General features: G+C 40.8%; 1 protein-coding gene across 6 annotated transcripts in view; it reads left to right on the plus strand.

Moving 5' to 3' along the window:
- HIPK1 (homeodomain interacting protein kinase 1) overlaps positions 1-10,950 on the plus strand; it is a 44,602-nt gene extending 33,652 nt beyond the window's left edge. For all 6 annotated transcript variants that reach the window (XM_077334951.1, XM_077334955.1, XM_077334954.1 and 3 more), the window contains one exon: positions 536-10,950. In XM_077334951.1, coding sequence (XP_077191066.1) covers positions 536-1,006 — 471 coding nt within the window. In that variant the 3' untranslated portion in view covers positions 1,007-10,950. The remainder of the gene's footprint in view (positions 1-535) is intronic.
- Positions 10,951-11,311: the final 361 nt, after the last annotated feature.

Genomic DNA, 11,311 nt, shown 5'->3' on the forward strand with positions numbered 1-11,311 from the left:
GAATCTTTTTGCACCCCTTTATAGTTTTAGGGTTAAGACTAGAGCCAGTTTTCTTTGTCAGTTTTGGGGCGAACTCCGGAAATATTGGTCTGGATAAGAAACTTCTTTAAAAAAAATGTTATGCTGGTTTACCACCGATTTTTATTTATTTTCTATATATAAAGAATAAACAGAAAAGAAAGAAGAACAAAATGAATAGAAGTTACATAGTGATTGCTTTGCTGTTCCAATACATCAGTTAACTACTTAATTAGTCCGTGTAGTAACACCATAGATCTTTGAATTCCTCTTTAGGTATATTCATTAGGCTAGTCCGTTTTGCCATTTTGGCTAGCATCTTCAATTTGTCCAACCAATCTGTTGTCTTTGGGATATCCTGTTATTTCCAAGGAGAGAAGAAGAAGAAGAAGAAGAAGAAGAAAAGTAATGATAGAAAAACATCTAGGTTGGACTAGTTGGCCTGTATAGCCCCTTCCAGCTCTATGATTCTATCTCTCTGAATGCCTTCTCAATGTATGTCCTCTCTGCTTTGCAGAACCAGCAAGCAACTGTACTGGCCTCACAGGAGAGAAGCGGAAACCCAGCTCCACGTAGGCAGCAGGCTTATGTTGCTCCCCTGCCAACAACAATTGCTCAGGCTCCCTACACCTTCCAGCACAGCAGCCCGGTGCATCCCCACTTGGCAGCAGCAACAGCAAGCCAGCCTCACATGTATACCTATGCTCCAACTACTGCTGCCACTCTGGGTTCCACCAACTCCATTGCACATCTCTTTTCCCCTCAGGGCTCCTCCAGGCATACCACCTATGCGACACACCCAAGCACTCTCGTGCACCAGGTCCCAGTCAGTGTGGGACCTAGCTTGCTGACATCTGCCAACGTAGCACCCGCTCAGTATCAACATCAGTTTGCCACCCAGTCCTACATTGGTGCTTCCAGAGGATCTGCTATTTACACTGGATATCCACTGAGCCCTACCAAGATAAACCAGTACTCTTACTTGTAGCTTTTGGGGCAGAGATCGGTGGTAGCTGTTTGCATCTTGATCGTAGAAATGAAGATATCCTGTCAGCTCCTCAACAGTACCACTGTGTAATCAGAGGAGGAGAACAGAGGGCCCACTTTGCTCTTCTTGACTGTGCTCTTTATGGTCGTCAGAGTCTGTACAATTGGTGATGCTCTGCTGTTTGGGGGAAGCGCAGGCACTGACTGGGCAGAACCTTTTGGATCATATTCAGATTTAAAATTTTCAGTTAATTTTTATGAATGCTTTAATAAACAACATCAAAAGCCTGAACCCCCATTCATTTAAAGCTATTCTGTTTATGTTAATCAGAGGGGGAAAAGAAATCAAGGACTCTTTGAAAAGGCTGGGTTTCTTTCCGTAACTCTTATACTTACCTAGTATTTGTTTAAATTATTATTTTAGCAGCTTGCACAAATCCATATTGCCACTAAAAATGCACATTTAACTCTAGGTTGCTAGGGCAGATTTATAAACTTGAGTTAGTATTTTATAGTTCATTTTGTAATTCACATTTTTGATAGGCAATAGCTGAATTCTGCAAAAGCAGTTATTTCCCTCTCCCCCTCCTCTGTGTATATATGTATATCTTGCGCCCCAGTTTCTTGGTTTTAATTATTTCCTTGTTTAAAGCTAGAGCAGGAGTAGTTATAATAGTTAATTTTATGTTTGTAGTTCCCAATTCAGCCGTAACACTTTATTTCTTACAATGTCTGAGTCTCCAAAATAAATTTGAGGGTCGTTTTGTTTTGTTTTTTTTTAATTGCAGATGCTATGAATTTCCTTTCAGTTGTATGCAAGAAAACAGTCTGTAATATGGTTTGATTCTTTTGTCAGATCATCATACAAAAATGTATTGACTGTGTTTTTTGCAAGCAAGCCCCACTGGGAATGACTCCTGGTTATTGAAATGAGTACGAGCTGTTTATTGATCATTTCAATAGACTTAATGTGGAGAAGAGCCCCACTGGATTATGTATCCTTTCAATTTAATTTTTTAAAGAAAAATAATAATAATAGTTGCCGCTAGATTCCTTTTTTCAGAAATGCAGGGATCTCCTCCCCTTCATTTCTTTTCTTGCTTGGTCAATTTAGCTAAAGTTTCCAAAATCCACCCAAATGTCAACCTGCTGACGTGTACAATTTTTTATACTCCTAACAAGTATATCCTTCTGGATCTTGTTGGCAACAAACTTTAAAGCGCTCTTAATAAGACTTGTATACAGTAAGTGCATGTGGGAATTGCAAAAACATTACACACAAATTCCAGATTTTAAAAGTTTATTACTGAATTTAAAACTATTTTAGAAGTTTTGTAATGGTGGTGTTTTAATATTTTACAAAAAATGAAATATTGTACATATTCAAAATATAACAAGCAAAATTTCCTGCTAATCCCAAATGTCTTTGTAATCAAAATGTGTAGTGATTATACTTGAACTCTGTATTTAGTGTTTGTCTAACTCTTAAAACGTTTCTGGGGATGAAATTGATCTATTCCTTTGTATTTAAACCAAAATGAGTTAATACATGTTGGAATGTATGTGAAATAATGCAATCGTCTAGAGCTCATCACTGTAGCACTGAGAGAGGAAAAAAATGGAGCTGCATGAGAGACAAGGATACCTTCTGATTTGTTTTGCACAGGTATGTGTGACTGGTGTGTTCCCCTCCATATTGTAGTGCCTTAAATGATTATGTAGTGTGACTAGAGTTTACAGTGAGCTTGCCTTATGATGGACCAGCAAGCCCCTCCGCTCTCCGTCAAATTGAAGCAATTCATTGAGCATATCCAACTGAGGATAGATACAAGTGGCAAAAATATGTTGCTTTAAGTTTCAATGCCAACTTAAAAAGCTGTGGGCGCAATCCTCTCAAAGTTTAAGCACTTAAATCCAATCAGTTTCATCTGTGCAGTCCCCAGCTCCCACCATGATCAGTGGTTCAAATATCACAGCAAACCTTGATTTTGCGAACTATAATTTAGAATCCATATCATGGTTTGAGCTTCCAAAAGTATAACAGGCAAGCTATAATTTAGAGTTGCTTGGCTGCCTTTGCTTTCCGTCCTCTACGTGTTCAGATTTATAAGCTGATTTCCTGTCTTGATGTGCAGTAGCCTTGCTAGGTAGAATAATGAGCAAACCTGTGGTTTCTCAAATTCATCATGCCAAATCATAGTTGGCACAAAACATAGTGTACAAACTTAATGTTGAACTTGTTTGACCAGCCAATTGCAATCCATGATTTGTCAGTTCATATTCGCTTCTAACTGTAGTTAATCTTCCCTAATCATGGTTTGGCATGAAGTCTGAATTTAGCCAGTACATTTAAAAAGTACTTGAATTTGGTTGGATTGTGCCCTAAGTATTTTATTTGGAGTAAAGCTTTCCCCTCTCAAAATGTTACCTATATGATTAGCCGTTGATGCATTTGTAATAGGATATTGTGCTGGGAATGCATTGGGAAATTTTATCTGATGTTGCAGAGGTGATTTAAGCACGTGCAATTACTTTTCTTTAGATTATATTGTGATGTTACCTTTTTCTCTTGTGTGTGTAGCATATGTTCCTTGTAAAATATTACTAGTTTGGTGTTAGAACTTTTATACCAAAGAGAGCCTGCTGGAAAGCACATAATATTCAGAAATTTATTTAACACCACTAGTAATGTTGTGCTTTGGGGGAAGGTTTGAGATCTGTAGCACTTGTGTTGTGAGGAAAATGCACACCCAAACTGATCAACCAGTGGTGTGTTTATAAACCACATTTGATTTCCTGGGTTCCTTCAAACTACAGTTCACTCAACCACTGCCATAATACAATGGATAATCTTGGCCAAATGGAGAATAATCTGGCTTGGAGAGTGGTATTGCTACAGCAATAAGAGGCTTTGACAGCCTTGAAACCCAGTCTGTATTCCGTCCAGTCTGGATTATAGGATAGTTTTAGTATGTTGCAAAGATATCGGAAATGGAAAACCCATTTCTGAAATGTATGCTATAGCTTGGCCAAAATCTGAACAGTTTGTAGAATGATACAGGGCAATAACCCTGACCCCACTGAAGTCCAAGGGGGCTTGCCAATAATTTCAGTGAGGCCAGTTTTCTGGTGATATTCAAGCCACTGACTCAAATAGGAGTAAGAAATTTGTAGACCATAAGCCTTTCAATTTCCTTTCTCATGAGGAATATGTTGTTTTTGGCAATAGAAGAGAGTGGTTGGTTAACATTACAACTAGCCGTGAATCTTTGTTTACTGTACTCTTTCGTTCAAGTTGTTCAGTCTCTTCCTCTGTATCAGTGTGAGGATAGCCAAGGCATTTAAGTTCTTTACAACATTGAGTGTCAACAATGCTTTCTGTTGCTGTAACATTATCAAAATGATTTTCTACTGAATGCCAAGCCCATTCTGAATACCCCCTCCCGTTTTAATGGCATGTATGCCATACTTTTCCTTGCAAGATCTTTTAAGGGCAGAGTTGTGCTTTTCCATCTAAGACAAAAATTCCAAGCCTTCCCCGCAGAATTTCAAAAGTAGTAGGAATCAAGGGAAGTAACCAGGACTTGCAATGAATTACTTGGATAAGAAATGCAAACTGTATTAAGTCCTGCAGTCTTAAGGGATATATTTTGATCCTCAAAGCCCAATCACTTCCTCTGAGTCGGGTATCCCTCAAGTCTACACAAGGTGCAAAATGTGATTGGGCATCATCAGTGTTAGGAACCTTTTCTACAAAGGGGTATCTGTACAGGCTGGATTATGGCCTTAATTACTTATGTAGAGGTCAGATAATTTGGAACCAGCATATTTTAATGATACTTCTTTACCAAGGCCTAGTTTTACAAATAACAGACAATATACGAAACCCGTGTTTGGATACACTGCTTAAAGCAGAAGATTTCCAACTTTTACCCTACAATGGTCTCACATGATGGAATGCATTTCCATAAAGAACAAAACTGTATGCTTGTAGAAAACAGAGGTGTTGTGCAGAAGGCTCTCTGAGAATCTACCAACTGGATTTTGAGTGATCAGAATTTTTTTGTTGGTTGGTTTGTTTTGATACGGTGGAGCATTCAGTCATGAGAGATCCCAGCTGTAGAGTACAGTCCAGACATGGGTTTTCTGTTTCATCTCTGAAAATAAGGCCTAATGCAAATCAACCTTTCCCCTAATGCAAATCAATCTTGTCTCACTGTGGATGGAGGGAGATAAGATGATGGGTAGCATCACAGCTGTATAGCCTACATGCACACAAATATTTTATGCACGAAAACATGTGCATATTGTATCAGTAATTGAACCCCTTTACAGAACAATTTGGAATATCTACTCTATGTTGAGACTGCATTTTGTCACACAGCTGTATGTGTGTAGATGTCCTGTTTGAAATCTCAGGATCTTGCACATGTGTGATTGTGCAGTTCTGCAGCTGGAGTTTGCAGTAAACTTGCCTTTTGTAATGACAAAAAACAATGTCTTTCACTTAGTCACTCTTGTGATTAGTTAAGCCAACTATTCCATGTTTCTGATAGCTGAAGTCTTGCCACACAGCTGTGTTACTCCACTGCAAAAAGCAACTCCAGAGCTTTACTGCTTGCACATAGTTGATCGGTGCAGTACTTTACCTCTGACTCAATATTTTTTAAGTACATGAAATTAAATTGCTTCTAGGTGATCGGATTGGCACAGCCCTGCTTTCTCATTTTAATTTTTAACTTATGAATGGTGCCGCATGTTGACATAGTTGTTTGTTTGTTGCTAAACTTTATATAATATGTGATTTCAGATTCAGCTTGAACTATTATCTAACTCACTACATGTAGCAGTGCATTATATGTAATGTTAGTATTTCTGCTTGAATCCTTGATATTGCAATGGAATTCCTACTTTATTAAATGTATTTGATATGCTAGTTTACTGTGTAGAATTTAACTTTTTTCTGGTTGTGCTCCTCCTATTTACAAGCCGCTAGATAAAGGTAGTTCATCTTCGCGGCTTCAGTGCAGTCCCACATGGGGATTGCAAGGTGCAAGCCTGCTGCAGAGAAGAGCTTCCAAGCTTTTAAAGAAGTTTCCAGGCTGTAAGAGTGTTCCTCCTCCCCTCTTCCTGCAGAGATACCTTTCCTGCCGAAAGGGTCACATGAGAGGTGGAGTCATCAGTCCTTCCTCAGTTCCCTTCAGGAGGAAAGGACGTGCTTTCAATACTGCTGCTTTGTAGGGCCTCAAGATGAGTTTCAGTGAGATTTTCTGTAAAGAAGATTTAAAAGTCCTGGGTCCCCCAGACCCCCACAAGAAAAAGCAGCTCCTATTTGATAAGCTTTAAATTGAAAGTTAAGACCAGCCCATCTTTGCATTGAAAGACACCTTAGCCATTGCGATGGGCCGTCCAATCTCAGGAGTCATCAGAAGACAATTTTTAAAAAATGCTGCCAACAATATCCCAGGAAAGAAGGGTAGTTTGATCTGCTGATCCTGTGGCCATCTCAACAGAATCTGTGGGGTCCGTTCTCATTAATTATGCCACCTCAGTGGGAGCTGTGGGCACCTTTGCAGGGTCCATGCTGTTGGCAACTTCCAAAGTCCAACACATCTAAGGGAAGCCATTGGGCTCAATGACAGGCTAGGGAAGGAACCTCCCATCACAGGTCAGATTCCAAAGTTGGTAGATGTCAGAAGCAGGGTCTGAGAGCACACCAGTGCCATCTCCCGATGACACACTGGTTGAACCCTCTGCTCTGTTGCCCATGGAGGATTTCATTGTCCGAGCAGCTAATCCAAATGGCAAAAGCCCTGGGGTTAGAGTTCCATGATATATAAATTCAGCTGTCTGACCCCATAATGAATGTGTTATATAATCCTGACTTGGGACCAGTTACTCTCCCATGCTATGGGGGATGCACTATATATTGGTGGTTGTTTGGGCCAAGCCAGCCTCGACCCTAGCCTTATCAAAGAAGCTAGATAACCTATACAGGATCTGAGAAGAGGGCTGTGATTACTTGTTTTGCCACCCCAAGCAAACTCCCTGGTATTGGAAGTCCTCCATGCTAAGGGAAAGGCAGACCTTCTGGACTGCGAGGGCAGGAGCCTGCACATTGGGGGGAAAAGACCTACTTGCTTGACACAACAGAACTGAAGATTGCCAATGTCACAGCTATGGGAAAAGATTACATGTTTTGTAGAAATACTACAGGACTATAGCAAAGGCCCTCATTTCAGAAGGCCAAAAGCTAGGAAGGCAGCAATTGAATGTTGCCAGACATGGAACAAATTGGTATAATTAGGTTGATAGACTCTGGCACTGTCATAAGGAGACACTCTTGGCTCTGTTTTTCAGCCCAACCATAGGATACAAGGGTGAAGGCCTCCACTTTGAGGGTCAAGACCTCTTAGTGACCAAAGTGATATGGTCTTGCACCAAATAAGAAAGAACAGATTGATGGTGAAGTCTCAGGGCATACTTCACAATACAATGATGCTGTTTAAGCAAAGGTATTTTCTGAGGAACGGTCAGAGGCATCACCAACCAAGGACCCTATGTACCCCAGATTATAGATACCAGGCTCCTCCAGCAGGGCCATGGGACTCCTTACACCCAAAAAACGTAGCCCCAAAGACAGGGTAGATGATGGGGAAGGAAAACCCTCTCAGCTAGGGACCAGCACTCTAGAAATGTTCCATCACCCTGTCTGAGTTTAGTAAAGTTATTTTCAGAAAGGTTATCAAAGTTTATTTGAAATTGGTGCCAACTTATTAACTGGTGGGTTTTACCCATAACAAAAAGGTTATTTTTTATTATTCGCTACCTCTCTTCTGATGCTTACTGGTCCCCTCCTGTAGCCCATCACCTTTCTTAACACAAGAGTTTTGGGCTGAGGGGGTCATTACAAAGCTCATATCTGTGAAGGACTTGAAAGGTTTCTTCTCTTTGGTATTTTGCCATTGACAAAAAGGGAAGAGGAAAAAGGCCCATTTTAGACCTAAGATCCTTGAATAAACATTTGCATGTGTCAAAATTCAGAATGTTATCCATTCAGGAAGTAATATTCCTTATTGGTCCAAATGTCTGGTTTACTACAGCAGGCCTAAAGGATGCCTATTTCCATGTGTCCATGCACAAAGCCTGCAGGAACTAATTTAAGATTTTGTTATGCAGGGGTTGCCTGCTAATGCATGGTGCTCCCCTTTGGCCTAGCCACAGTGCCTAGGGTGGTTACAAAATTGCCTGTTTAAGGTCATTGCATATTTAAGGTTAAGAGGCTATACAGTATCTCCTTACTTGGATGACAGGATTTTTGTAGATGACTCCCCAGATAAATTGACTGCAAGTTTAACATTTGCCGGGTTTTCTGGTAAATTGGGAGAATTCCTACCTTACTATCATCCAATTGACTTCATTGGGGCAACTCTAAATGGCATAGAAGGAAAAGCCAAAATTATGATGGCCCTTGTATGAAAGTTCTTAACCAACAGATTTCAGAAATTTCTGGGCTTTATGGCTTCAATTACTGTGGTGGTCCCATATGCACATGAAGCCATTACAAAATTAGTTCATAAGGAGTTTTGACCTCTGAGCCTCAGTGAAAAAAGTTGTCCCAAGAACCCTTTTAAGATTTCTTACCTGGTAATCTATTGCTGACATCCTCCTCAGCGGAATCCCTCTAGGAGTACAGTCTCAATATACATTTGTTTACGGATGCTTCCCTTGCTGGATTGGGAGCTCCTTATCAGAGTCTGAGAGCAAGGAGGTCATAGACTAGGAAAGGGTCTACCCTTCATATCAATCTGTTAGTGCTGAGGGCCATCAAATTTGGTCTTGCTTCTTTTACAGAGATTATCACATCTTGTAACAACAATATCACTTGAAAATTCTACCTGAACAAACAAGGCATGGGATCCCTCCACCTATGCAGAGATGCTACACTCATATGGCACTGGGCAATAAGACACAAGGTATATCTGATAGCTGTTCACCTTGCTGGTTTCAACAATACCCTTTTAGATAACCTGAACAAGAATGAATATGTAGATCAAACCACTACCTGGCCACAATGTTCAAAGAATTCTCCCCCACCCTGAAATAAATCTCTCCATCAGCAGACAGCAAGAAATGTTCCAGAGCTGCCAGGGGCAAAGTTTCACTGGGGAATACTTTTCAGCAGTGATGGCTTGGTCATCTTTTTTATTTTCTCCCACTTTGATATTTTGTGCAAGTTTGTTCCAAAAAAGAAAACACCATATCTCACACATCTTTCTGGCTCCTTGTTTGCCCAGAAGAGCATGGCTCTCCATTCTATGGAAATTAGCTGGAAGGTGACATATAATACTGTTCTAAAGGAAGTTAGACAGCTCCATTCACTACTCAGAATTTGGATCATTGCCTAGCTGCTTGGGTAATCCTGCAGTAGGGAACTTTTTAAAAAAGGTAGAGCAGGTCTTAACCTTTCATAAACCCATGACAAGGGGGACCTATGGATACAAATAGAAAAGATGTTGTAGGAGGACAGACAAGCGTTCAACCTGCGATTCTGGAGTTTGAGCAGGATTTTCTACTATCTCCTGGAATTGAAAAAATTGGCGTAGTTGCCTCAGCAATAAAAGTTCACCTAGCTGTGATCTCTGCTTACCCTGAGCCAATTAGAGTTTTCTTTCCCAAATCAAAAAATCTGTTAAAAGTTTGCTAAACTTGTTTCCACCTGTTGTACTCCCAGTTCCTCAATAGAGTTTGCTAATCATTCTATCAAAATTAATGTATAAACCATTTGAACCTATTGTGAGTTCTGATTTGTCCTTTTTTGGGGGTCCTTTTTTGGGTGAGTGAATGAGGAACACTTTACTGTGATCCTTCCTTTATCCATGCCACCTGGAAAAAGTAGTCATCTGATTCAGTTTCCCTTTAACCAAGGCATCAACCTTCCAGTGTTCTTCCCATCCCGGAAACACTGTTGAGGCAAACATTAAACACTTTAGATTTGAGGAAGGCACTACTTTTTGATTTAAAATTGACATAGTAATTCAGGAAAGAAAAATGTGTGTGTTTCAGGGGGTCAAATAAAGGGAGAGCTGTATTGGCTCAATCTTTCTCTAGATGGGTGGTTTAGACAACTTGAACAGCTTATGTTGAAGCTTAGGTCTTCCCCCATTCTTCTAAAAGCTCTCTGCGAGGGCACAGGCTTGTTTTACAGTGTTCTGAATGACATTTGCAAAGCAGTAACATGGTCCACTCTGACATTCATCGAGCATTTTATCAGTGGGGACTCCAGAAACAAATGTTCTTGTGGGCTTGCACAGAGGCAACAATGATGAAAATTGGGTTACACTAAACCTGCAACCGTAGTTCATTGAGTGGACTTCTGTGCAAACACACATTCCATACTCCTTTCTCCACTGTTGGCTGCTGATCAAGCAAAGATCTCTCAGCAGCAAGGGGAGCTGATGGGGGAGTTCTTGCCCAGCCTCTGTCACATGACCTTTTGGGCAGGAAGGATATCTCTGCAGACTGGAGAGGGAACAATCCTGGAGCCTAGAAATTTCTTTAAAAGCTTGGAAGCTCTTCGTTGTAGCAGGCCTGCAATCTTTCAGTCTCTCATGTGTACCTGCACAGAAGGCCACTTGATGAACAATGGTTACAGGTAAGTGCAACCCCATTTTTCTGACAATTACTGATCCATGTTTGTATTGCCAGTGTACTTAGGGGGCAATGTAAAAATCATTTTAACAAAAGGAAATACAGATATTTAAAAAATTTACTACTAACAATATGAGGAAAGGGTCCATTGTGAAAACATAGTTTATCTTTGGATTCAATGTTTGTCTTTGGTTTTACAAAGTAGCTTGTATTTTAAGTATTTTCTACATAATATGGTAAAATGTAGAACAATTGCAATGCATCAATAAAAAAGGGTTAATTTTCTGTACTCTATATATTGGGTTGTTTCTGACTCTTCATAACACAACAAAAGGTTCCCATCTTATCCATTTGGTGCCTCTTAATAATTGTGAAACAGCCTTGGGGGACGGTCCAGCCTCTGCAGGGCCAATCAGGGTGCACCCTCACCCCTTGCCTCACAGATATGCCTGGCTGCTAGAGCCAACAAGTCACTGACTCCTCCGCTCCACTTGCAGGGCCCCAGGTAAGAGGCCCGGCCGGGGGGAGAGGGAGCACTTCCCAAAGGCCTCACACAGGCCCCGGGTGTGCCATCAAGGCCTTTGGGAAGCCATCCAGCCAAGGCGGGGGGGGGGGGGAGAGCGCTTCCCAAAGGCCTGCAAAGGCCTTGCTGAGG

Source organism: Paroedura picta, chromosome 4 (genome assembly GCF_049243985.1).
Source record: "Paroedura picta isolate Pp20150507F chromosome 4, Ppicta_v3.0, whole genome shotgun sequence".
In the NCBI taxonomy this organism is placed as follows: domain Eukaryota; kingdom Metazoa; phylum Chordata; class Lepidosauria; order Squamata; family Gekkonidae; genus Paroedura; species Paroedura picta.